Here is a 27,468-nt window from a genome sequence, read left to right as displayed (position 1 = left end):
CGCCATCGATCTCCTGCGCGCCAGCACTCACCTGCGCGCCAGCGATCTTCTCGCCAACGCACATCTGCGCACTCATGATCTCCTGTGCGCCAGCGCTCTTCACCTGCGCGCCCACGATCTCCGGATCTGGGCACAGGAGGGAAAAGACTATTTTCGCCTTCTCGTCAGCGATCTCCTGCGCGCCCTCGGACTTCGCCCACTCGTCAGCCCTCGCCCTCGCCCGCGCGCCATCGCGCGCAGTCACCTTCGCGCACACATGTTCCAGCCCTTGCTCTGCTCTCTTCTAGAGGTCTCCGAGATCCTGTGCGCCCACGAGCAGTCACCTTCACTCGCAACTACGCTTGTTGTTCCTACTGCGCACCCTCTGCCTTCGCCAGATCGCGAACCTGCGCACCACTGATCATGATCACCTGCCCGCCCGTACGCACCATCACCTGCGCGCCTTCGCTCGCCAGCACGCCCACTCGCCTGCTCGCCATAGATCGCCTGCGCGCCCACGCGCACCCTCGCCAGTGCGAAGTCGCTCACCTGCGCGTCCTGCGCGCCATCGCTCGTCTATGCGCCATCGCTCACCTGTGCGCCATCGCTCGCCTGCGCGCCATCGCTCGCCTGCGCGCCATCGCTCGCCTGCGCGCCATCGCTCGCCTGTGCGCCATCGCTCGCCTGCGCGCCATCGCTCGCCTGCGCGCCATCGCTCGCGCCGCCATCGCTCGCCTGTGCGCCATCGCTCGCCTGCGCGCCATCGCTCGCCTGTGCGCCATCGCTCGCCTGTGCGCCATCGCTCGCCTGTGCGCCATCGCTCTCCAGCTCGTCAGCGCTCACCTGCGCGGCCGCCAGCGCGAGCCCCCGCGCGAGGCTTCAGGAACGAGAGCATCCAGGTCATCTTTTTCACGTTCCCACCCCCGCAAGCGCAGACCATCGCGCTCGCAGGAGGAGGGGAAGTCTTCAGATAGGTCCAGGAACCAACCTTCTTCTTTTTCCCTTTCTTTTCAGGCAGGCCCCGTTGTAGTGTCTACTCCGAAGGATCTCCTGATCCCCTTCCCTCCAGAGGGAGTCTCTGACACAGCATCAGTCAGTAAACAGCCATGGTTTGGGTCTCTTATCAGAGCTGTCGTTCAGGCTGTCAAGCCTGCCTTCTCTGAGTTGGGCCTCAAATCAAGGGCAGCTCCGACCCCACTGAAGAGGAAGAGAGGAGTAGAAGTCGTGGTAACTTCTCCCAGGGTCAAGCTGGCTCCTAGAAAATCCTTGAGGAAGGCTCCCTCCCCCCCTCAGACTTTCTCTCCATCTCCTGTGGACGAGGATTTTCTGTCCTCAGGGGAGTCTACCGAGGTGAGACGTTCTCCCATCGCACCAATGGGAGAAACCCCACCTCGAGCAGGAGAATCGTCCCGAGTTGGGGCGGAGAAGAGCCCTCAGACTTCGTTATTGGAGTCCTGTATCTCTCCTAGGAGGGAACCTAAGGACTCTAAGACCAACCCTAAGTCTTCTAGGATTTGACCAGAGCCAACGAGACCAGCGGAGAACGTCCACGTGTCCCCCTAAGTAGAGCCTTTGGGGACGGGAGACTTTGCAGCCAGTTCTCCAGGAGGAGAGCAACAGGAGTCAGAGCATGCCTTCTGGCAGGTCCTGACCCTGATGAGGCATCTCAACGGGTTCCCGGACCCCAAGATTCCTCCTCGTGAGGGCAAGGACACGGTCCTGGACCGAGTCTTTGGCACCCAGAAGCCCGCTAAGGCCAGTGCGGCTTTGCCCTGGTCCCAAGGGGTGAAGAGTGCCAGGGATAAGGTTGAGGCCCAGCTCTCCAAACTCGCCGCCTCCAGCCATTCCACTGCTGGCAACAAGCTCCTCCCTCCTCCTCGTATCCACCAGAGGAGGTACTTTGAGATCATGGAGGAGTCTTGCTTAGCTCTTCCCTTGCACCACTCGGTGGAAGAGCTTACCAAGGGAGTCCCTCTAGAGAGGCTCTCTAACCAGCAAGGGACTTTCTCGGCGACATAGATCCTATGTCAGGAGAAGGTTGCGAAGTGTGCCATGCAGGCTACTTCGTGGCTGGACGTCTGGCTGGGGTCTCTTGGCATCCTGTTGCGATCCGAGGATCTGTCTTAGGAGAGCACCAGGAAAGCCCTGGAGACCTTCCTCCTTTCGGGCACCCGCACCATTAAGTTTCTGGCCCACCAAGTCTTGAACTTGTGGGCCAATTCCATCTTAAAACGACGTGATGCGGTGGCAGAAAGGTTCCATTCGAAGGTCCCAGCCGCCGAAGTCAGCAGGCTCAGACATTCTTCCCTTTTGGGAAAGAATCTGTTTGAGCCTAAAGATGTGGAACAGGCAGCTGAGAGGTGGAGGAAATCCAATCAGGACTCTCTCCTCCAGAGGGCTCTCACATCAAAGCCCTACAAACCTCCAGCACCTCAACAACCTCGCCCTTCCAAGACGACGAAACTGGCACTGGCAGCAAAGACGACGGTGTCCAAACAGCAGCCCTTTCCTGTCATAGACAAGAAAGGCCAAAAGTCCTCCAGGGGAGGGAAAAATCCTAGAGGGAGTGGCCAAGGCCGCAAACGCTAGGATTGGCAGTCCCCCTGCTTGTCCACCAGTGGGGGGGATGCCTACGAAGTTGCGCGATCAGGTGGCAGCAACTCGGGGTCGATTCCTGGATGATTTCCGTAATCAGTCAGGGATATCGCGTCCCCTTCACAACATCTCTACCTCCCCTGACAGTGGATCCAGTGTTGTTAAGCTCCTATGCCATGGATCGGCAAAGGGGCAAGCCCTACGGGCAGAAGTCGAGGTCATGTTAAAGAAGGATGCTCTCCAGTAGGTCGTCGACGGTTCCCCAGGCTTCTTCAGTCGATTCTTTCTTGTAAAGAAGGCGTCTGGAGGCTGTAGACCAGTCATTGACCTCTCAGCTCTGAACAGGTTTGTCAAACAAACTCTGTTCAGCATGGAGACAGCAGACACGGTCAGACTTGCTGTGAGACCACAAGACTTCATGTGTACACTGGACCCGAAGGACGCGTACTTCCAGATCCCAGTCCATCCGTCTTCAAGGAAGTACTTAAGATTCAGCCTAGACAACAAGATCTACCAGTTCAAGGTGCTGTGTTTCGGTCTCTCCACAGCACCTCAGGTATTTACCAAAGTGTTCACCCTGATTTCTTCGTGGGCACACAGGATCGGCATCCGTCTCCTCCGTTATCTGGACGACTGGCTGATCCTGGCAGACACTGAGTCGACCCTTCTTCGACACCGGGACAAGCTTCTAAGAATTTGCCAAGATCTAGGGATCATGGTAAATCTCGAGAAGTCTTCTCTGCTTCCAACTCAGCGACTGGTATATCTAGGTATGATCTTGGACACCAATCTCCACAAAGCCTTCCCATCAGACGACGGGATACCAAGGCTGAGGATGGTCGTAGACCCTTTCCTCAGACGGGAAGAACTCCCAGCCCAATTGTGGTTACATCTCCTCGGTCACCTTTCTTCCCTGGCCCGTCTAGTTCCAAACGGTCGCCTCAGGATGAGATCCCTGCGATGGCGACTCAAATCCCGGTGGAATCAAGGATACGATTCCCCGGACGTCTTGATCCCTATGGGTCCTGCGGAACGGATGGACCTTCAGTGGTGGGTGACAGACGAGAACCTACGAAAGGGAGTGGATCTTCTCGTCCTCCCCTCAGATTTGATGCTATTTTCGGATGCCTCAAAGAAAGGGTGGGGGCCCCATGTTCTGAACCACAGGACCTCAGGCCTGTGGTCAGAATCAGAAAAGTGCCTCCACATAAATCTGCTAGAAATGAAGGCCGTATTCCTGGCACTTCAACAGTTCCAACAGTACCTGGCGTGTCACTCCGTGGTGGTGATGAGCGACAACTCCACGGTAGTGGCTTATATCAACAAGCAGGGAGGTACCTTTTCAGAGCAGCTATCCCATCTCGCAGTAGAGATACTGAGATGGACCGAAGTCCACTCGATTCCACTATCAGCTCGCTTCATTCCAGGCAAGAGGAATGTGCTCGCCGTCAGTCTGAGCAGGGCATCACAGATAGTGAGTACCGAGTGGTCTTTGGGTCGTCTAGTGGCCAACAAAGTCCTGACTTTGTGGGGTTCCTTGACGGTGGATCTGTTCGCGACAGCCTTGAATTTCAAGCTTCCGCTGTACTGCTCCCCAGTCCCGGACCCCAAGGCACTCTGGGAAGATGCCTTCCAACAACGGTGGGACAACATTGACGTGTACGCCTTTCCCCCGTTCTGTCTGATGAGGAGGGTACTCAACAAGACCAGAATATCGTTCACCCTGTCTATGACTTTAATAGCTCCGCTATGGCATCACGCAGAGTGGTTTCAGGACCTTCTGCAGCTCCTGATGGAACTCCCGAGAGAACTTCCTCCACGACACGAGCTACTCATACAACCACATGCCAACATCTTTCACAAAGCCTTAGCTTCGCTGCGGCTTTACGCCTGGAGACTATCCAGCATCTCCTCACAGAGAGAGGCTTTTCGCAACAAGTTTGGGGAAAGGATGTCTGGACACATGCGAAAGTCATCGGAAGGGGTCTACCAGGCGAAGTGGAGAGTTTTCTGTGGTTGGTGTCGTGGAAGGGGTATCTCTCCACTCGATGCCACTATTCCAGCAATAGCGGAGTTTCTCGTGTATTTGCGGGAGGAAATGCGTCTATCAGTCTCGGCAGTGAAAGGCTATCGCTCAGCCTTAAGTCTTGCCTTCAGGCTCAAAGGAATGAACATTTCTTTTTCGCTGGAACTTTCTCTACTCATACGAAGTTATGAACTTACCTGCCCTCAGTCGGAAGTGAGACCTCATCCATGGAACGTGGTTCGAGTTCTCAGGTCTCTTAAGAGACCTCCCTTCGAACCATTACGCCAGGCTTTAGATCGCCACCTGACTTGGAAAACGGTGTTCCTACTTGCTTTGGCCTCGGCCAAACGAGTTGGCGAACTTCATGGTCTCTCATATGACATCTCCCATTCAAGGGGATGGAGGGAGGTAACGTTTGTCTTCGTCCCTGAGTTTGTAGCTAAGACTCAAAATACAGGAGTGCTGGACCGTCGGTTCGACTCTTTCCGGATTTCGAGTCTTCGTTCCGTAACAGATGACCCAAACCATCTCCTACTGTGCCCAGTGAGGAGTCTGAGGCTCTATCTCAAGAGAACAGCTGCAGTTCGTCCGCGGGTGCAGGCATTGTTTGTTATCACCGGAAGGATGAAGAGGAGGGTCACTAAGAACATTATCTCAGCATGGATTCGCAGGGTTATCCATCATTCCCTGAATCCTGACCCTCCTCCGTCACGTCGCCCCAGAGCACACGATGTCAGGGGCATTGTTACGTCCCTGGCCTTCAAGAGAAACTACTCAGTGACGCAGGTTTTACAAGCAGGGGTTTGGAAGCGTCAGACGACCTTCACAGCCCACTACCTGCAAGACGTGACCCACAGGAGGCTCGATACATTCTCTATCGGCCCTGTGGTGGCTGCACAACAGCTGGTTTAAACCTCGGGCTCTTTAATGGACAAGTAGCAGATGGTTGAGGGCATTGTTACCCGGTTTAGTGTGCATGAATGAAAAGGTATGCCTGGCCCTTATTCTTTTCTTCATCCTCCCCTCTCTTGGGGAAAGCAGCATCCTGGGTTCTCTGCACAGCTGACCTCAAACCACTTCAGGTAAACCATGTTCCCTTGTGTTCCTAACATTATGTTAATATTGTCACGTCCCCATATCATTACGAGGTGGTATTGGGAGGGTCCTATCCTGGAATTCCATCTAAAGGACTTCAGGTCAACTTCTTAGGCCGAGTCACACTTCATTCCTTCACACACAAGCTTACGTAGGCCGCGGTCCTTTTAGAGCAAGGCACTTGCGAGGTGCAGGGACTCCTTATCTTTGAGTACTAACACACTCAGATACTGAGTCCCCGGGCAAAAAGCCAAAAGCCAGTATGGCTGGGACTTTCCACCTTACCTAAGGGTTGAGTCACCCATATTAAATAGCGTGGTTTGTATTTCAGTTACGGAACAAATGACAAATTCGTAGACAATTTGTATTTTTCCTAACTATACAAACCTTAGCCATTTAATCAAACTTGCCCGCCAGCCCTGTCCCCTGGGGAAGTCCTACCTCTAAGCAAAGTGAAGTATTCACAGTTGTTTGAGGGGGGGAGGGGTAGCTAACTAGCGAGGGGGTAGTAATCCCTCGTTAAAATTCTAATGGCTCGTCATTTCAGCTACACCGAAAGTAATACCCATTTTTAAATATTAAACTTAGCCGGTGAATATATAATAGCTGAGGTCTCGGACGGCTCGACAGAAACACAAAAACTCGCGAGCGATCGCCATGAAGGTTGCGGGTGTGCCCACCAGCGCCGACTATCGGCCAGATACCGCATATACATGTAAACAGCTTCAGTTCTTCTCTGTCGGTCTTGTCGACAAGTTGATTCCGCTCGCTGTTCACCTGGAGTTTTCGTCATTTTTGGTGAAGTACTTCTTTTTGGTTGTTTTGAGCTTTCGCTGTGACAGGTGTTTTTCTCTTCAATTAAAACTCTTGAACCCTTTTTTGGATAGTGTTTATTGTTGATGACTTTGGATTTGTTTTGGATTTTCTTTGACTGTTCAATATGGCTGACCCTTCTCCTATCCCTGGACCTAAATTTCGCAAATGTAATGCTAGGGATTGTAACAAACGTCTTCTCAAGGCCTCTCTCGACCCACATACCGTGTGTTCTAATTGCCGGGGTAAAACCTGCCAATTAGGAGATCGGTGTGATGAGTGCGTGGTCTTGTCGGAATTCGACTGGCTAGAGTTTGATAAATATTCTCGTAAGCTTGAGAGAGATAGGGTGAGGAGAAGCTCCTCTAGGTCGTTGGAATTTTCCTCCTCCCATGCCCCTGAACCTAATCCTTCCCCTGTAGTAGTTGTTCCTGAACCCTCTACTAGCACTCATAAACCGTCCATGCGGGATATGTTGCTTGCCATTCAAGCTTTGGGCGAGAGAGTTGAGTCCTTAGCATCGGACCGTAATCAACTCATGTCGGATGTGAATTTATTAAAGTGTCAGAGTGTCAAATCAGAAAATCGTGGGGATAAAGTGATAAGTGCGCAAAGTGTTTTTAGTGTTGCGACCGAGGGTTCGTCTGTTCGTGCTTGTCGTTCTCCTAGTCCGAGACCTCTTTCAGGCTCCCCTGCACCAGGGAGAAGTAATGTTGTAGGACTTAAGGGGACGAGAGGCTTTAACCAACGTACAGACGTTCCCTCTGTGGTATCGGGCGTGTCTCGTCAAGATCGCCCCTACCATAAGACGAGCGAGGCTGTTTTCTCCTCGTCATCCGAAGGCTTCTCGCAAAAGAAACCTTGGCGCAAGGTTTCTAGACCCTTGAAGCGGAAGTCAGTCCCTTCAGGACAGGTACAGTGTCCTGGCTGTAGCCATTGGGACAGCTCTGACCCTTTGCAGTCGTCGGAAGACTGTTCGCCGATTAAACGTAAGCGTAACACGGGCTCCGAGAGTCTCAGTAAAGGCAATGTTTTGCCGACACAGATGTTACCATCGTCTCGGCCCGTCCCGATTCCCGTTGATCCTAAATGGGTTGTCCTGCAGGATATGCAGACTAAGCTTGCCTCCCTTATGTAGGAGTATACCGTTGAGCAGGTTCACGATGATCCTCGCCGTTACGCTGATCGAGACTCTGGGCGTCAGCCGCCCAAACGAGCTTTTACTCGTCCTTTTGACGTTATGAAACGTGATGTCGGTAGTTTGTCACGTCAGTCACGTGACTTGGATCCTCACTCGTTGCAGTCCCGTGTTGACTTTCAGCCGCTGCCGCAGCCTCGTGTTGACGTTCAGCCGCTGCCGCAGTCTCGTGTTGACGTTCAGGACGTTCGCCAACCAGCTCAGTTGCCTTGTTTTGACGTTGAGCGTCAAGCACCGCAGTCAAGGGTTGTTTTGACTGCTCAGTCTAGGCAGTCAAGGCAGTCTCGACTTGACGTCGAGCGTCCATCAACTCCTGTTGTTGTTGCTGGTCAGTCCTTTCAGCAGCGACATGACGTCGCTTCCTTGACTGCTACTGCTGCTCCTTTGCGTATGGACTTTGCCATTCAAGCATTGCCACCGCGGCAGGTCTCTCCTTTTCTTGAGACTCGTCAATTGTCGGACGAGGTTCCTTCAGATGAGGATGTTGCTGATCCTCCGCCTACTGATATTCCTTTGGGTGTTTTATCAGACGGAGAAGAGCCTAAGGCTGCTCAACCCTCTATGGACTTTAAGAAAATCATGATGATTTTTAAGGATCTTTTCCCAGACCATTTTGTAACTTCTGCTCCTCGTTCGCCTCCGTCAGAGTTTGCGCTAGGCCTAGCTACTTCGAAGCCTTCTTTTACTAAGCTAGTGCTCTCTCGCTCTTCTAAGAGGGCTTTACGTTTGCTAGGCGACTGGTTGGTTACCAGGAGGATTTTGGGGAAGACGGCCTTTGCTTTCCCTCCTTTTAAACTAGCTTCTAGAGCGAGCGTCTGGTATGACACGGGAGAAGTTCTCGGCTTGGGAGTCCCTGCCTCTGCCCAGGGAGACTTCTCAAGCCTCGTAGACTCTCCCCGTCGCCTGGCCATGGGACGCTCTAAAGTTTGTTGGTCCTCCTCGGACCTTGACCATCTCCTTAAAGGAGTTTACAGGGCCTTCGAAGTTTTTAACTTTTTAGATTGGTCTCTAGGAGCATTAAGCAGGAAGATCTCGTCGGCCGACCAGGATGTTTCCGTGCTTATTATGTCTTGCATGGACAAAGCCATCCGTGATGGCTCCAATGAGCTCGCCGCTACCTTTACGGCTGGAGTCCTGAAGAAGAGGGAGACTCTTTGCTCGTTCCTTTCGGCAGGAGTTACTCCCTGTCAAAGGTCGGAGCTTCTCTTTGCCCCCTTATCAGCTGCCTTGTTTCCTCAACAGCTGATCAAGGACATTGCGGCTTCGCTGGTGCAGAAGGATACACACGACCTGATGGCGACTTCTGCTCGCAAGGGTGCTCCTTCATCGTCTTATGTCGTGAGACCCAAGATCGATACCCCAGCGACTAGGTTTATCCCGCCCTTTCGTGGCAGAGCCCCCAGCAGGGGAGGCGCTCGTGCCGACGGTAAAAGAGGCAAGAGGAGAGGATCCAAGTCCTCCCGTAGCAGAGTCTGACTGCCCACGTCCTCAGACAGCGGTAGGGGCCAGACTGAACAGCTTCTGGCAGGCCTGGGAGAACAGGGGTGCAGACCAAGAGTCTGTGTTGTTGCTCAAGGAGGGGTACAAAATACCTTTTGTACGCAGACCTCCTCTAGTAACAGTTCCTTTAGACCTCTCTCCCAGGTATCGAGAGGAGTCAAGGAGACAAGCTCTACATCAGCAGGTTTCTCTGTTGCTAGAGAAGGGAGCGGTGGTGAAAGTCTCGGACCTTCAATCACCGGGATTTTACAACCGTCTCTTCCTAGTCCCAAAGCATACGGGAGGTTGGAGGCCAGTGCTGGACGTCAGTGCGCTCAACGTTTTTGTTGTAAAAACAAAATTTACGATGGAGACCACGAAGTCCGTCCTAGCAGCGGTCAGAGAGGGAGACTGGATGGTCTCTCTCGACCTGCAGGATGCGTACTTCCACATTCCTATACACCCAGATTCTCAACCGTATCTGAGGTTTGTTTACAGGAATGTGGTGTACCAGTTCCGAGCACTGTGCTTCGGCCTCAGCCCTGCTCCTCTCGTGTTTACGAGGCTCATGAGGAATGTGGCAAAATTCCTTCATTTATCGGGAATTCGAGCCTCCCTGTACTTGGACGACTGGCTTCTCAGAGCATCGTCCCTTTATCGCTGTCTGCAGGACCTTCAATGGACGTTGGGTCTGGCAAAGGAGTTGGGACTGTTGGTGAACTTAGAAAAGTCTCAACTGAATCCCTCCCAGACGATTCTCTATTTGGGGATGGAGATTCGCAGTCTAGTTTTTCGGGCTTTTCTGTCTGCCACCAGAATAGAGCAAGCCCTGCTCAAAGTCCGCCTCATGCTGAAAAAAGACCGTTGCTCAGTGAGAAGTTGGATGAGCCTCTTAGGGACTCTGTCATCCCTGGAGCAATTTGTCTCACTAGGGAGACTTCACCTTCGCCCCCTCCAGTTCCATCTAGACTCACACTGGAACAAGAGCAAGACTTTGGAAGCTGTGTCAATCCCGATCTCCGAGCCAGTAAAAACGTGCCTGAACTGGTGGGACAGCAACATAAGTCTGCGAGAGGGTCTGTCCCTGGCGGTCAAGAACCCAAACCACGTGTTGTTCTCAGACGCGTCGGATTTGGGTTGGGGAGCGACTCTGGACGGTCTGGAATGTTCGGGTCTTTGGACGTCGGATCAGAAGAGCATGCACATCAACTGCAAGGAGCTGTTAGCGGTTCACTTGGCCTTGACGAGTTTCGAGAGCATTCTTCGAAACAAAGTGGTAGAAGTCAATTCGGACAACACCACAGCCTTGGCGTACATCTCCAAGCAAGGAGGCACTCACTCCCACACACTGTTCGTCATCGCAAGGGACCTCCTCATCTGGTCAAAAAATCGAGGCATCTCCCTGTTGACAAGATTCATCCAGGGGGACTTGAACGTCTTGGCGGACTGTCTCAGTCGGAGAGGTCAGGTGATCCCCACAGAATGGACCCTCCACAAGGACGTGTGCAAGAGTCTTTGGGTGACTTGGGGTCAACCCACCATAGACCTCTTTGCCACCTCGTTGACCAAAAGGCTCCCGACCTATTGCTCTCCAGTCCCAGATCCAGAGGCGGCCCACATAGATGCGTTTCTACTGGACTGGTCTCACCTGGACGCGTACGCATTCCCGCCGTTCAAGATCATCAACAAGGTACTGTACTGCAGAAGTTCGCCTCTCACGAAGGGACAAGGTTGACGTTGGTTGCTCCCCTCTGGCCCGCGAGAGAGTGGTTCACAGAGGTACTTCAATGGCTGGTAGACGTTCCAAGGAGTCTTCCTTTAAGGATGGATCTCTTACGGCAGCCCCACGTAAGGAGTCTTCATCAAAGCCTCCCCGCGCTTCGTCTGACTGCCTTCAGACTATCGAAAGACTCTCAAGAGCTCGAGGTTTTTCGAAGGAGGCAGCCAGAGCGATTGCGAGAGCTAGGAGAGCTTCTACCATCAAGGTCTACCAGTCGAAGTGGGAAGTCTTTAGAGACTGGTGCAAGTCATCATCCATTTCTTCTTCCAGTACCTCTGTAGCCCAAATTGCAGACTTTCTCCTACATCTGAGAAATGTTCGCTCCCTCTCGGCTCCCACTATTAAGGGCTACAGGAGCATGTTGGCTTCTGTGTTCAGACATAGAGGCTTAGATCTGTCCAATAATAAAGATCTCCAAGATCTCCTTAAGTCCTTCGAGACCTCTAAGGAGCGTCGTATGGCAACTCCTGGATGGAACTTAGACGTGGTCCTAAGGTTCCTAATGTCCGACAGGTTTGAGCCATTACATTCAGCCTCCCTGAAGGATCTCACCCTCAAGACGCTTTTCTTAGTGTGCTTGGCTTCGGCTAAAAGGGTCAGTGAGATCCATGCCTTCAGTAAAAACATCGGCTTTTCTACAGATAAAGCCACATGTTCGCTTCAGCTTGGTTTCTTGGCCAAAAATGAACTGCCTTCTCGTCCTTGGCCTAAGTCGTTTGATATACCTTGCCTTTCAGAGATCGTAGGCAACGAGCTTGAAAGAGTACTGTGCCCAGTTAGAGCTCTTAAGTTTTATTTAGCTCGTACCAAATCCTTACGAGGTGGATCTGAGGCCTTGTGGTGCTCAGTTAAGAAGCCCTCATTGCCTATGTCTAAAAATGCTTTATCGTATTTTATTAGATTTTTAATCTGAGAGGCTCATTCTCACTTGAGTGAAAAAGATCGTTGCTTGCTTAAGGTCAAGACGCACAAAGTAAGAGGGATAGCAACTTCCGTGGCCTTTAAGCAAAACAGATCTCTACGAAGTATTATGGACGCGACCTTTTGGAGGAGCAAGTCGGTGTTCGCTTCATTTTACTTAAAAAACGTCCAGACTCTTTATGAGGACTGCTACACACTGGGTCCATTCGTTGCAGCGAGTGCAGTAGTGGGTGAGGGTTCTACCACTACATTCCCTTAATTCCAATATCCTTTTAATCTTCTCTTGAAATGTTTTTAATCTTGTTTTGGGTTGTACGGAAGGCTAAGAAGCCTTTCGCATCCTTTTTGATTTGGCGGGTGGTCAAATGTCGTTTCTTGAGAGAGCCCAGATTAAGGGTTTTGATGAGGTCCTGTTGTATGGGTTGTCGCCCTGGATATAACAGCTCCTGGGAGTCTTTCAGCATCCTGAGAGGATGGCTGGGCTTCGTGAGGAAAGCGGACTAAGAAGGCAGAGTAATCGTCAGAGTCAGCTTCCTTACCCGGTACCTATATTTATTTGGGTTTTGTTATGATATAACTGTCAAAAACTCTAAGCATATACGCCTTTATTGTATTAATACTGGTCTCTACCCACCACCATGGGTGTGAATCAGCTATTATATATTCACCGGCTAAGTTTAATATTTAAAAATGATATTTTGATTATAAAATAAATTTTTGAATATACTTACCCGGTGAATATATAAATTATAGGCCCTCCCTTCCTCCCCGATAGAGACCCAGCTGAATGAGAAGAACTGGAGCTGTTTACATGTATATGCGGTATCTGGCCGATAGTCGGCGCTGGTGGGCACACCCGCAACCTTCATGGCGATCGCTCGCGAGTTTTTGTGTTTCTGTCGAGCCGTCCGAGACGTCAGCTATTATATATTCACCGGGTAAGTATATTCAAAAATTTATTTTATAATCAAAATATCATATTAAATAGCTAAGGTTTGTATAGTTAGGAAAAATACAAATTATCTACGAATTTGTCATTTTTAAATATTAAACTTAGCCGGTGAATATATAAATAGCTGACGTCTCCGTCGGTCGACAGATTCCAAAAACTCGCGAGCGATCGCCGTGAAGTATGCCGGGTGTGCCCACCAGCGCCGACTATCGGCCAGATACCGCATATACTTCTCAACCAAACCAGTTTTTCTCTGTCGGTGTTAAAGACAACACTGATTCCGCTTGCACTTGACCTCGAGTTTTCTACCAATTGGTGAAGTACTTGGTTTTGGTCTTATTGCTTTCGCCGTGTGGGATTATTCAATACTATCTTCAAAAGAAATGCTTTTGAAAGGAGAGGAAAAGTTTTTGCCCTTGCTTTTTTAATCTCGCTCTGGTTTTTCCATAGAGAAAAGATGGCCGACCCTTCCCTCAGTGTACGGAAGTGTGTTAAAGGCTTTTAGTAATTATTTTATCACTTTATAAATTGTTGTTGATATTTATAGATTTACCTCTATATATTTTATATCTCACCCGCCTTTATTAGGCCTCTTCGATTAGCTTTCCATTTATACTAAACATCGAAATAAATTTTATGTTTTTGTTTATATGCGGCCTTTACCTATTCTTTGTAGGCGGTCCTAACTTGGAAAACGAAGTTAAATAACGTTGAGCCATTCAACATTTATTTTTGTTTAGATTAAAACAGTTGCTCTGTAAGAGTGATGAGATCAATATTTTTAGAAAATATTTTAAGAAATTTATTCTTTGAATAGTCTTCGTGCTGTTTTTCAAAGATGAACTAACGTTTGGTTTATTTATGCTACGCAGTTTGCGCTCTATCGTTACGATAGAGAAAGAGAGAATCACGGTTTCACTTTGCAGAAAGAGTAAATCGATTTTGACGTTTGTTCATTCTTCTTTCAAACTGAAGTTTTTTAGATACTAATTTAAAGGAACATGTTAATTTTCAATTTCTGAGTCCTTTCAGTTTTTTCCTTTAGTCAAATAACCTGTTATTGACGAAGGGTGAGTGGGCCATTCTCTTGTGAGTGACAAGAGAGAGGGAGAGAGAGAGAGAGAGAGAGAGAAAGAGAGAACGATCCGATCTTTATTCTCGTCCCAAGTCTCTGTACAAGGAGTTTGGGAGCGAGTAACGTTGTTCTCTCCTTCAGTTTTTTACTCTCGTCCCAAGTCTCTGTACGGGGAGAGAGGATAAAACGTTTTAGTTTTTATTCTCGTCCCAAGGCACTGTACGGTGAGAGATTGAAAACGTAGTCCTTAGTGAACTAGTGTTTAGTCTCATCCCCAGTTACTGATCTTTTTAACTTTATATATATCCGTTTTATTCGATATATATGTACAGTATATGTTTATTGATTTTTGCATGTGTGTTTCATTTTGTACTAATGTGCTTACATTATACGACTCATTTCGCAATTCTAACCTTTTGATTTAAGGGAGAATTGCGTGCTTTAGGTAGAAATCAGTTTTATTCATGTCTAATGTGAAATTATTAAAAAATGTGATATCAGTGAAGTAAGGGCAAAAAAACATGTTCTGTGTTGCGGAGGGTTCGTTTGTTCATGCTTGTCACTTGCCTAGTCCGAGACCTCTTTCAGGCTCCCCTGCACCAGGGAGAAGGAATGTCGTAGGACCTAAGGGAGTGAGGAGTGTAAACCAACGAACAGACGTTCCCTCAAAGGTATCAGACGTTGCTCGTCAAGCACGTCCTTGCCATAAGACAGGAGAGACGAAGTTTCTCCTCGTCTTCCGATGATTCGTCTCTTTAAAAGCCTGGGTGTAAAGTTTCGAGACGTTTGAAACGTTTATTAGTTTCTTCAGAACAAGTTCAACGTCTTAGCTGTAGTCATAAGAGTCCCGTTCATAGCGATGACGTTCATGTACAGACGTTTCTGCCACAGACTCGACGTGACGTTGAGCGGTAGACACCGTAGACACAACGTGACGTCGAGTGTCAGTCACCGTAGTCACGATATAGCATCGATCAGCAGTCACCGCTGTTAGTACGTGGAGTTGAACGTCAGCCACCGCAGTCACAGGTTGATCCGAAGTTGAGTGTTTTGCAAGATAGGCTGTTAAAGCTTTCTTCTTTAATAGAAGCTTTCGATCCTGTTCCTGTGCGAAAGGATCCTTTGCTTTTTGTACGTCACGGTTCTGGGATACGTGATTCGGGTCTTCAACCTTCTAGACGAGCTTTGTTACGCCACGCTGACGTTATCCCTAGTGACAGCTTTGCTGTTTAACGAGATGCGGAGCATAAATCTCGATGTAACTTTGATCGCTTTGAACGTCAGCCACCGCAGTCACAGCGTGACGTTGAGCTGCAGACACCGCAGACATGACGTGACGTTGAGCGGTAGACACCGTAGACATGACGTGACGTCGAGGGTCAGTCATCGTAGTCGCGATATAGCATCGAACAGCAGTCACCGCTGTTACTACGGGACGTTTGAACGTCAGTTACTTCTGTCACGATGTGTAGTAGAATGACATTCTCTGCAGTCACAACGTGACATCGACCCTCCAACTTTAACTTCTGTTCATATACAAGTTGATGTAGCCTGTCAGGCTTTTCCTTCACGTCATTCTGAATATAAATCTCCTTCTCGCAAGACTTTAGATTTATCAGATGATGTGCCTTCTGAAGAAGTTGATGACCCCCTTTCAACTAATGTACCTTTGGGGAGTCATTCAGAAGAGGAGTAACCTAGGGTGGTCCAACAATCCCTTGTTTTTTAATTATGAATTTCTTTAGTGAAATTTTGTCCTACTCGTTTTGTAACGGCTGCTCCGCCGTCTGAGTTTACTCTTGGCATGACTTTCTTCGACTCCTACATTTACGAAGTCAGTTCTCTCTTGTTCTTCCAAGAGGGCCATGCTCTTACTGGGAGACTGGTTGGAATCCAGGAGAAGTTTAGGAAAGTCTGCTTTTGCTTTTCCTCCTTCTTAATTAGCTGCTCGCTCGGGCGTCTGGTGTGACACAGGAGAAGCTCGAGGAGAAGTTCTCGGCTTGGGAGTACCTGCCTCTGCCCAGGGAGACTTCTTAAGCCTAGTGGACTCTCCTCGTCGTCTAGCCATGAGACGTTCCAAGATTTTATGGTCTGCTTCAGAGCTAGACCATCTCCTGTTAGGAGTTTTTTTCGAGCGTTTGAAGTTTTTTTCTTTGTTGGATTGGTCACTGGGAGCCTTAAGTAAGAAGGTCTCTCCAGTTGTCAATGTATTGCTGTACAATTATGTCATGCATGAACAAGGCTATCAGGGATGGCTCCAATGATCTGGCAGCCACGTTCACTGCAGGAACAAGGCTATCAGGGATGGCTCCAATGATCTGGCAGCCACGTCCACTGCAGGAGTACTTAAGATGTAAGTGCGCTCAATGTGTTCATTGTCAAGACAAAGTTCACGATGAAGACTACCAAATCTGTCTTGGCAGCAGTAAGGGAAGGCGACTGGATGGTCTCTCTCGACCTTCAGGATGCATACTTCTACATCCCGATTCATCCAAACTTTCAACAACATCTGAGGTTTGTGGACGGGAAAGTAATGTACCAATTTAGAGCACTGTGCTTCGGCCTCATTCCTGCTCCTCTTGTTTTTACAAGGCCCTTGCAAAATGTAGCAAGCTTTCTACATTTTTTTGAGGATTCAGAGCCTCCCTTTATTTTGACGACTGGCTAATCAGGGCGTCGTCATTAAATCGCTGTCTGGAGAGCCTCTAATGGACATTAGACCTAACCAAGGAGCTAGGTCTCATAGTGAACGTAGAGAAGTCGTAACTTACAGTACTCCATCCCAGACTATTCTTTATTTGGGAATGGAGATACAGTGTCGGATTTTTCGGGCCTTTTCGTCTCCCACAAGAATGGAACAAGCTCTGTTAAAAGTCCTTCACTTGCAAGAGAAAAACAGTTGCTTTGTAAGAGTTTGAACGAGCCTCGTGGGAACTCTTTCATCGCTGGAGTAGTTTATCTCTCTGGGGAGACTCAACCTTTGCCCTCTCCAATTTCACCTAAACCATTGGAACAAGGAGAAGGGCTTAGAGAGTATCTCTTTCCCAATCTCCAACTCAGTCTAGACATGTCTGACTTGATGGGACAGCAACATCAGACTTCGAGAAGGTCTTTCTCTTGCGATCAAGAACCCAAACCATGTGTTGTATTCAGATGCATCGGATTTGGGTTAGGGAGCTCCACTGGACAGTCTGGAATGCTCGGGTCTTTGGTCCACGGATCAGAAGGAACTCCATTTAAGGCAAGTAACATCTCTCCTTTGGCGAGATTTGTGCAAGGAAAAATGAATGTCTTGGCGGACTGCCTCAGCAGAAGAGGACAAGTCATCTCCATGGAGTGGACGTTGCATAAGACTGTGTGCGAGAAGCTATGGATGACATGGGGTCAACCCACCATAGATCTTTTTGCGACTTCACTGACAAAGAGGCTCTCGACTTTCTGCTTTCCAGTTCCACATCCAGAGGCAGCCCACATAGACGCTTTCCTGCTGGACTGGTCTCACCTGGACGTTTATGCCTTTCCACCTTTCAAGATCCTAAACAAGGTGCTGCAGAAGTTCACCTCTCACGAAGGGACCAGGTTGACGTTGGTTGCTCCACTCTGGCCCGCGAGAGAGTGGTTCATAGAGGTACTTCTATGGCTGGTAGACGTTCCAAGAAGTCTGCCGTTACGGATGGATCTCTTGCGACAGCCTCACGTAAAGAGATTTCATCAAAGCCTCCCCACGCTTCGTCTAACTGCCTTCAGACTATCGAAAGACTCTCTTGAGCTCAAGGGTTTTCGAAGGAGGCAGCTAGAGCGATCGCGAGGGCTAGAAGATCCTCTACCATCAGGATCTATCAGTCAAAATGGGAGGTTTTTAGAGACTGGTGCAAGTCCTCCTCTATTTCCTCTTCCAAGTGCCTCTGTAGCGCAGATTGCGGGTTTTCTGCTTTATCTGAGAAACGGTCGCTCCCTCTCTGCATCCACCATTAAAGGCTACAGAAGCATGTTAGCTTCTGTTTTCAGGCATAAGGGTTTGGATCTTTCTAATAACAAAGATCTCCAAGACCTGCTTAAGTCTTTCGAGACTTCCAAGGAGCGTCATATTTCGACTCCTGCTTGGAACTTGGACGTGGTCCTACAGTTCCTTATGTCAGACAGGTTTGAACCATTAAATTCAGCCTCCCTGAAGGATCTTACCCTCAAGACACTTTTTTTTGGTGAGCTTGGCTTCGGCTAAAAGGGTTAGTGAGATACATGCTTTTAGCAAGAACATCGGCTTCTCCGCTAATAAAGCAGTATGCGCTCTTCAACTTGGTTTTTTGGCCAAGAATGAACTTCCGTCTCGTCCTTGGCCTAAATCATTTGAAATCCCCAGTCTTTCTGAGATTGTGGGGAATGAAGTTGAAAGAGTGCTGTGCCCCGTTAGAGCTCTTAAATTTTGTTTATCCAGAACTAAACCGCAACGAGGTTGTTCAGAGGCTTTATGGTGCTCCGTTAAAAAGCCCTCTTTGCCCATGTCTAAGAATGCGTGGTCTTATTTTATTAGACTTTTGATTCGGGAGGCACACTCTCATTTAAGTGAGAAGGATCATAATTTACTTAAAGTCAAGGCTCATGAAGTTAGAGCGATAGCAACTTCTGTAGCGTTTAAGCAAAATAGATCCATTAAAAGTATTATGGACGCGACCTTTTGGAGAGGCAAGTCGGTTTTCGCTTCATATTACTTGAAAGATGTCCAGACTCTTTATGAGGACTGCTACACACTGGGACCATTCGTAGCAGCGAGTGCAGTAGTGGGTGAAGGCTCTACCACTACATTCCCTTAATCCCAATATCCTTTTAATCTACTCTTGAAATTTTTAATCTTATTTTGGGTTGTACGGGAGACTAAGAAGTCTTTCGCAATCTTTTTGATTTGGCGGGTGGTCAAAATATTGTTTCTTGAGAGCGCCCAGATTAAGAGTATTGATTAGGTCCTGTTATAGGGGTGTTCACCCTGGACATAGCAGCTCCTGGGAGTCTTTCAGCATCCTATGAGGATCGCTGAGCTTCGTGAGGATAGCGGACTAATGAGGCAGAGTAATTATCAGAGTCAGCTTCCTTACCAGGTACCTATACAGTACTTAAGTTTGTTTTTTGAATAGTTGTCAAAAACTCTTGAGCATATACGCCTTTATTGTTTTAATACTGGTCTCTACCCATCACCATGGGTGTGAATCAGCTATTTATATATTCACCGGCTAAGTTTAATATTTAAAAATGATATTTTCATTATAAAATAAATTTTTGAATATACTTACCCGGTGAATATATAATATTAAAGGCCCTCCCTTCCTCCCCGATAGAGACCCTACGGACTGAGAAAAACTGGTTTGGTTGAGAAGTATATGCGGTATCTGGCCGATAGTCGGCGCTGGTGGGCACACCCGGCATCCTTCATGGCGATCGCTCGCGAGTTTTTGGAATCTGTCGACCGACGGAGACGTCAGCTATTTATATATTCACCGGGTAAGTATATTCAAAAATTTATTTTATAATGAAAATATCATTTTTCACTCTTTAAGTCCATTGTTTACATCTGAGAGACAGAAGGGGACTTATTGTTCATGCGTTTTTCCCTTCAGTTTGAGGAGCTTTCTGTGCATTTACAATGACGTATTTGTCAGGTGGTTTTTTTTTAAAACTAATTTACAACCCACAAGTACTTCTTCATAAGTTCACGGATGTTGTTCTACAACAGCCATTTGTTCCTACACTGAATACAAACCCTCATTCTTTACTATAGGAGATATTCTAGTGCGAGCTGGAAAATACAGCAGAAAAACCTTAACAAGGTCGTTAATGACCGGACAGGTAATTACCCACCTGACAGTGGTGGGGGACCGCCAGTCGGTATCTGCTGTTTACCTTCAATCGAATTCTAGCCGTTGCAGTGGTAACACCACTGCTCCTGCTTTATTTGCTGGCAGACTAGCCTTTCTTTTTTTTTTTTTTTTTCTTTTTTTTTGAGTTTTGATTAATCCTTTTTCTTTTTCTTTGTAGATGATGTCCTCTATTTTGAGGAAGTGTTCATGACGCCTTTATGTCACCTCTGGATGTGGATCCTCTTTCCCTATGCCCCGTTACGGAGGTCATGGGTGTTCTCCTACCCTGCGGAGGATGGGTTCCCCTGCCAAGTATGTAGAAGTGGTCTTCACAGTACCTTCTCCTCCTCCTCGCATGGATTTTAGTGAGGTGTCAGGGTTTCCTTTTTCGGAGTGTATAGCAGGGTAAGAAACCCCAGGTCAAAAACCAGCCAGTTGGTTAGGACTTCCATCCTCCTTAGGGGTGAGTCATCCTTATTAAAGAGTAAAAGATTGTATTTAGTGACGGATCAAATGACAAATTTCAAGTAACTTGTATCTTTCCTAATGATACAAACCTTGCTTTTTAAACAAATTTGGCCCTCCATCACCTATGCCCCTGCAAGTCCAGCCTGCAACCAAAAGTGACAAGACAATACAGGTGTGTGTGTGAGCAGGGTAGCCGGTACTAACCCCTGTTCCCCCCCCCCCCTCCTAACTAGCAGTGAGGTAGTTACACCTTGCTAAAAGTCTTATGGTTAGTCTTCAGTTTTGCCGAAAGTATATTCCCTAATAAAGAGCTCAAGGTTTGTATCATTAGAAAAAATACAAATTACTTTAAATTTGTAATTTTTCTTCTGTATTCAAACCAGGAACTTCAATGTTGCCCATCAATTTAATATGAAGGAAATCTTATGAGTTTTGTATGCTATGAAATATAGAAGTGAGTTCAGAAATAATGTACTTGTGTTTGAAAGAGTGGCCAGATATATTTTTTCCTTCCAAGCTTGTAGAAGACATAGGCTAAAGTTAAATTTATTTTTGTACCGTGTAAGAGTTTAGGGAAATAACTGAATTAAATTAGTTGGCACGATAGTTACGGTTAGATTTCAGGAATTTTGTGTTTTAGTTACCTTAATAGATCACTCTTACTATTAGGCTTTGTGTTTTTTTCAATGTTTATTACTATATTCTCAACTATTAATGTTTTTTTTTCACTTTTACAGCTCAACCCGAAACAGATGCAGTTCGTGGGGATTACTACAGCCGATTATTAGATGCATACGGATGCCTTGGAGTTCTCCAAGTTTGCCCTCGTAAGCTTTACTATGTTTAGTAGTGGATATTGTGCTGTTGCTTCCAGGTTAGGTTAGTCTTGTATTGCATTTACGACCAAGGGAAATTCCATGAGTTTTGTTGAATATCTTTAGTGCAATGTACATTTTAGTGCAACTACAGTATATAGTGATGCTTAATATACAGTAGTATGAAACAAGTTGCATACAATAAACTTTTTATTTGTATTTGTTATGTTTTTAGTTTGGGAAATTGAGGTATGTATGAAGAGTGTTTATTAATATGCACTAAATTCTTAAAAAGATATTGATAGTATTTGATAGCTCTTCTTTTATCATTCTACTGTATTGCCTATTTTACATTTTTTAGGTTGACTAAGCTCTGCAAATAGGTATATAGAGGTATATTTGTTCAAACACATAATAAAAACCCTTTTTCTCTTTACTATGGGTATATATTTTGGCCAAAGCCGAATCTAGCCAGTAAAACTTTTAGCGAGGTATAACCGTCCGCTGCTAGTTAGTGGATTTATAATGGGGCTAGACCAGCCACCCCTCACACACATCAGCGATATGACATTATTTTTTATTTAGGGTCTCCCGCCAACCTTTCTAATCTTGGTCATGCAACTATTAGCTTGCTACCATATGCACGCTCCTAGAGATGAGTGCCCTCACCTATTCATGCTCACCCATGAACACGCTTATCGCAGCTCAACCTCATCTGTTCGTCCATGTCCTCATCTGTTCACCGAGCTCTCTTGCAGCATGCTGATAGTGTGTGCACCCTCTACCGTGCTTACAAGCAGCCCAGCACTTGTGTTTGCCTTGGGCACTCTCAAGAATTTTCTTTCTCAACACAGAGACGAGTATGATCTTCCAATCTTTATGAGCTACATAGTGCTCATGCTCACTGGTTAGAGTGCACTCCTCTGATTCAGACCACGACCACGTACCTGCATGTGAACTCATTTTGGGGCGTGCACTCCTGTTTGCGCCCATGTACCCGTTTGCCTTGTGGTGCACATTCGTCTAAGTACACGCCTCTTAAGTCTTGATTGATGGGTTCTAGAGTGAGTCACTTCAGTGACCAGACTGCTTTGGAAACAACGTTACACCTGGCTAGTACTTGGATGGCTGATCGCCGAGATAGAGAATTTTGTAACTGAAATGCTTATTTATATTTTCCATTATGCATTTTACATATCAAATACAGTAATAACATACCTGAGTTACAAGGAGTTACAGTACAGTACAAGGATTTTGAATGTCTCAAAGACTTTTTGGTCAACCTGTGGAGACTCCATTTACTCTTGGGTAGAACAATTCACTTAAAGGGAGCCGACTGGAAAAACCATCCTTTTTATTTTTTATTTTTAAATCAAAATGGTAGGGTATGCATTCTTTAGTACACCTTTTGAAGATTTTCTCCCATATGTTTCAACTAAATTTCTCCCCCCCAATTTTTAATCCATATTTGTTCTGTAACTAGAGTAGAAACCTACGCTATTTATTAGGGGTTATTGCTTTCGGCGAAGCTGAAAGGCATGAGCCATTAAAATTTTTCCGCTAGTTAGCAGGGTTAGGGCATAGGTCTTTCCTGCTCACACACCTGTGATTTACCTTACTTTGCTGTTGGCTTGGATGATGAAAGGTCGTTGCCGTTCTTCATCCTTGCCTATTTTGGACTGCCATTAATTTCTTTTGTTTGTGCTTTCTCTTTGTTAGTATGTGTGTATTTTGACTTCTGCCAACCATGCGAACCATTCCTGGACTTGAGGGCTTGTGGTACCTTCATGTCGGCCGTGGACACCGATTGTCACACCCTTTGTCCCGCCTGCAGAGGTCAGCGGTGTGATAGAGATAATAAGTGTAGTGAGTGACGAGAGTGGTCTGCCTCTCAGTGGGAAAGGTTTGTGCGCCGGGGGAAAAAGAAGTCAAAGCGGGATATTTCTCCTTAGAAGATTTCTTCGAAAGGGAAAATACCCAAGGCTTTATCTTCTGCTTCCCGACCTTCCTCTGAAGATCCTACTCGATCGGCTTCTTCCGAGAGAATGTCTAGTAGTAGCATAGGCCCTTTAATTGTTGGTCAACCTCGGTCCTTGAGAGATGGTGTTGCTTCCCCTAGCGAAGCAGCCCCACCTCTCCCCCTGGGTGAGGCCATGTGTCTTTCTCCTTTTGTTCAGGTGTGGTCATCCTTTGGGCTTCCGGGTCCACCCTCCAAGGACTTAATGCTGCCGCTCATCATCCGTGGTGCTAGTGTGCATCCTTCGTCGACTTCAGAGGTGGATCCTCTGTCGTTCATCGATGTAGTGGTGTCTGAGGTGTCTTCTGCTGCTGCTGTCGACGCCCCTGCCTCTTCAGCGTCTTCTGCTGCTGCTGCTGCTGCTGCTGACGTCCCTGTCTCTTCAGACTCTTCAGCTGTTGCTGCCGACTGTGCTTCCCTCGTTCCTGATCATCCTTCGAGCGGGTAGCTAAGTCTCTTGTCTGCCTCTCCTGCAATTGTTTCTTCTCCTTGGAGGAGTTCACTCATAGAGACTACTCTGCGGAGAACTGCTGCATCTATAGGTGAGCTTGATGATCCACCGACCCCCAGAGGGCATCAGCGATCTCGCAGAGCTCGCCCTCTACTTCACCTTAGAGGTCTCCATTCGCCATCAGTGAAAAGGCACCTCTGCGGCATTTCAGCATCATCTTCTCAGCCTTCCCCCGCAGAGGAGCCTCCTCTTCCGTTGTCTTCTGGCCCTCAACCTTTGCCTGTTCCTGTACCTTCTCCTGAAGACGCTACTGCTAGTCCTTGGACTTCGGTCTTGAACTCTTCTGTGGATCGTTTGTGATCTCCCACGGTGGATGTTCGTCCTACCAAAAGGCACATCTCTGTTCGTGACCTGCCTTCACAGTTTCTGTCACGTAATGTTGCAAAACATCCCTCGCCCTCGAGAACGTGCCTTCCTTCTGTCATTCTAGAACTTCGGCTGCTAGCGCTCATCAGTGCACCAGCGATCACCAACATCTCATCAGCGCTCTCCAGCACGCCGACGCTTTCCAGCGCTTCAACGCGCTCCAGTTCGTCAGTGCTCTCTAGCGCTTCAACGTTCTCCAGCACATCAGCGCTCTCCAGCTCGTCAGCACTCTCCTGAGCTTCAGCGCTCTTCCAATTGCTGGTGCTCTCCAGCTCGTTCACACGGTTCAAAACGCCAGCATTTGCCGGCTCGCCAGCATTTGCCGGCTCGCCAGCGGATCTATTTCTGCCAGCGCACCTGCACTCACCAGCGCTCTCCTGCACTCCAGCGCTCTCCTGCACTCCAGCGCTCTCCTGCGCTTCTACCTTCTCCTACTCGTCAGCACACTCCTGCTCGTAAGTGCTCTCCTGCTCATCAGCGCTCTCCTGCTCATCAGCGCTCTCCTGTGCACCAGCGCGCTCTTGTGCGCCAGCACTCTCCAGCTTGAGCACTGGCGTTCTCCGGCTCGCCAGCACTTGCCTGCACTTCCACAGAAGGGTTCCAGATTCCGAAGATTCCATCTTCAAAGGCAGATCCACCGCAACCATCAGTTAAGACTCCTTAAAGGGACTCTTTAATCCCTTTCTCTTCAGGAGCTCTCCCTCTGACAGTGCCACCATCAGCAGACAGCCTTGGGTCAGTGCCATGGTCAGAGCAGTTGTACAGGCTTTGGGCCTGCATCATCATCTCGCTCTTCGGAGACCTCACAATATCCGACGGCTCCAGCAGATCTCCGGCAAAGAACCTTGGCTGCTTCTCCCTTGAAGAGAAAAAAAGGAGTCTCAGACGCTGTAACATCCCCTAGGATGAAACTGATTTCTGTTAGGCTTTTGAGGCCTGTTTCTCCCGACTCGCCCTCCGGACGCTCTCCTGCCTCACCTCTGCCGGGGGAATCTAGAGAGGTTCAAATTTCCTCCCTTCCACCTTTGGAGGAAAATTCTCCTTGCACAGGGAGTTCTCCACCACCAGTTGAAGTCAGGAAGGACAACTCCATCCGGCCTTTGATGCTGGAGTCTATCTCCTTCCTCGGAAGGAATCAAAGGACTCCAAGACTCTTCCAAAGTCCTCTTCAAGGACCTCCAGGCCTTCAAGAACTACCAGTCACTATAGGAATGTTCACGACCCACCCCGAGAGGAGCTCTGTTGGGAAAGAAGGAGACTTTGCTGCCAGTCCCACTTCAGATGGGGAGCAGAAACAGTCAGAACATGCTTTCTGGCAAGTTCTGACTCTCATCAGGGTACTCAACGGGTTTACCGACCCGGAGATACGCCCCCCGAGAGGGCAAAGACACGGTCTTAGATCGTGTCTTTGGTACTCAGAAGCCCTAAGACCAGTGCAGGCTTGTCCTGGTCTCAATGGCTAAAGAGTGCCTGGGCAAAGATCGCCCAACAGCTCTCCGAGCTCTCCTCCTCTCCTCTTCTCAACGTTCCGGCCTCTACCGCCAAGCTTCTCCCACCTTCTCGTGTCCAACAGAGGAGGTATGTTGAAGTATTGGATGAGCCTTGTCCAGCTCTTTCACTCCATCACTCTCTGGAAGAACTCACCAAGGAAGTCCCTCTTTAGCGGCTCCCCAACCGTCAGGTCACCTTCTCAACAGCTGAGATACTTAACCAGGAAAAGGTCACAAAGTAGGCCATGCAGGTTACATAGTGGCTTGATCTTTGGTTGGGGACCCTGGGAATCCTGGTGCGTACCAAGGATTTCTCCAAAGAACGCACCAGGAAAGCTATGGAAACATTCCTTCTCTCAGGCACTCGCATCATCGAATTTCTCACCCATCAAGTCTCGAACTTATAGGCGAACACCATCCTGTGTCTGAGAGATTCCATCGGCAGTTCCCGAATGCCGAGATCGGTAGGCTCAGGAACTCATCTTTAGAGGGATCTTCTCTTTTTTAATCAAAGGATGTGGAACATGCTGCAAAGAGATGAAGAAATCCCCACCAGGACTTCCTCCTCTATAAGGCTTTTACATCAAAGCCCTATAAACCACCAGCTTCTCAGCAGTCCTGTCTAGCTAAGACCTCGATGAACAAGACAGCAGTGAAGTCAGTGGTGTCTTAAGAAGCCCTTTCTGACCAAAGACAGGAAAGGCACTAAGTCCTTCAGGAGAGGAAAATTTCCTAGAGGGAGCGGCTGAGGCCGCAAACGCTAGGAAAGGCATTCCCCCCGCTTGTCCATCAGTCGGGAATACCTACAAAGTTACTAGACAGGTGGAAGCAACTCTGGGCCGAACCTTGTACAATCTCCGTGATTCGTTCAGGATATCGCATGCTGTTCACAACATCTCTCCCTCTCCTGATCAGGAATCCAGTGTCAATAGACTCTTTGCGATGGGATCAGCAAAGGGGCTAGCCCCCTGAGCAGAAGTCCAGACCCTGTTGAAGAAGGGCACTCTCCAGGAGGTCCTCGATGAGTCTCAGCTCTGAACAAGTTTGTCAAGCAAACTCCGTTCAGCATGGAGACGGCAGACACAGTCAGACAAGCGGTAAGACCACGGGACTTCATGTGCACACTGGACCTGAAGGATGCATACTTCCAGATCCCAATTCATCCGTCTTCAAGGAAGTACAGTACTTAAGATTCAGCCTAGACAACTGGAAATACCGGTTCAAGGTGCTATGCTTCGGTCTTTCCACAGCACCTTAAGTCTCCACCAGAGTGTTCGTCCTAATGTCATCTTGGGCATACAGAATTGGTATCTATCTGTGGCCTGATTGGTAACATCTCTGCCTGGTGTTTGCCGGTCGGGGGTTCGAATCCCGCTCAGACTCGTTAGTGCCATTAGTGTTTGCAACCTTAACATCCTTGTGAGCTAAGGTTGGGGGGTTTGGGGGAGCCTATAGGTCTATCTGTTGAGTCATCAGCAGCCACTACCTGGCCCTCCCTGGTCCTAGTTTGGGTGGAGAGGAGGCTTGTGCGCTGATCATATAATATATGGTCAGTCTCTAGGGCATTGTCATGATTGCTAGGGCAGTGTCACTGTCCCTTGCCTCTGCCATTCATGAGCAACCTTTAAAGACCTTTAAACTGGCTAATCCTAGCGGACTTGGTGTCAACCCCTCAACACCGAGACAAACTTCTGAGGTTTTGCCAAGATCTGGGGATCATGGTAAACCTCGAGAAATACTCCCTGCTTCCTATGCAGAGACTGGTATACCTAGGCATGATATTAGGCACTAATCTCCACAAAGCCTTCCCATCAGACAGGATAATAAGGCTGGAAAAGGTCGCAAGACCCTTTTTCAGACGAGAAGAACTTCAGCCCAGACGTGGCTACGTCTTCTCGGTCATCTTTCATCTCTGGCTCGTCTAGTTTCCAACGATCGTCTCAGACTTTGATCTCTCCAGTGGCGACTCAAGTCTCGGTGGAATCAAGTTTTCGACTCCCTGAATACCCTGATCACCATGGTATCAGCGGAACAGACGG

The 27,468-nt window shown here is 48.2% G+C and overlaps 1 protein-coding gene across 1 annotated transcript in view; it reads left to right on the top strand.

The window, feature by feature from the left end:
- Positions 1 to 27,468, top strand: part of Synj (synaptojanin) — a 392,031-nt gene that overhangs the window by 4,220 nt on the left and 360,343 nt on the right. The window contains exon 2 of the mRNA XM_068387313.1: positions 20,968 to 21,057. Coding sequence (XP_068243414.1) covers positions 20,968 to 21,057 — 90 coding nt within the window. The remainder of the gene's footprint in view (positions 1 to 20,967; positions 21,058 to 27,468) is intronic.

This window comes from Palaemon carinicauda, chromosome 1 (assembly GCF_036898095.1).
Source record: "Palaemon carinicauda isolate YSFRI2023 chromosome 1, ASM3689809v2, whole genome shotgun sequence".
In the NCBI taxonomy this organism is placed as follows: domain Eukaryota; kingdom Metazoa; phylum Arthropoda; class Malacostraca; order Decapoda; family Palaemonidae; genus Palaemon; species Palaemon carinicauda.
The sequence above is the reverse complement of the archived record's forward strand: the minus strand, read 5'-3'. Positions and strand labels throughout refer to the sequence as shown.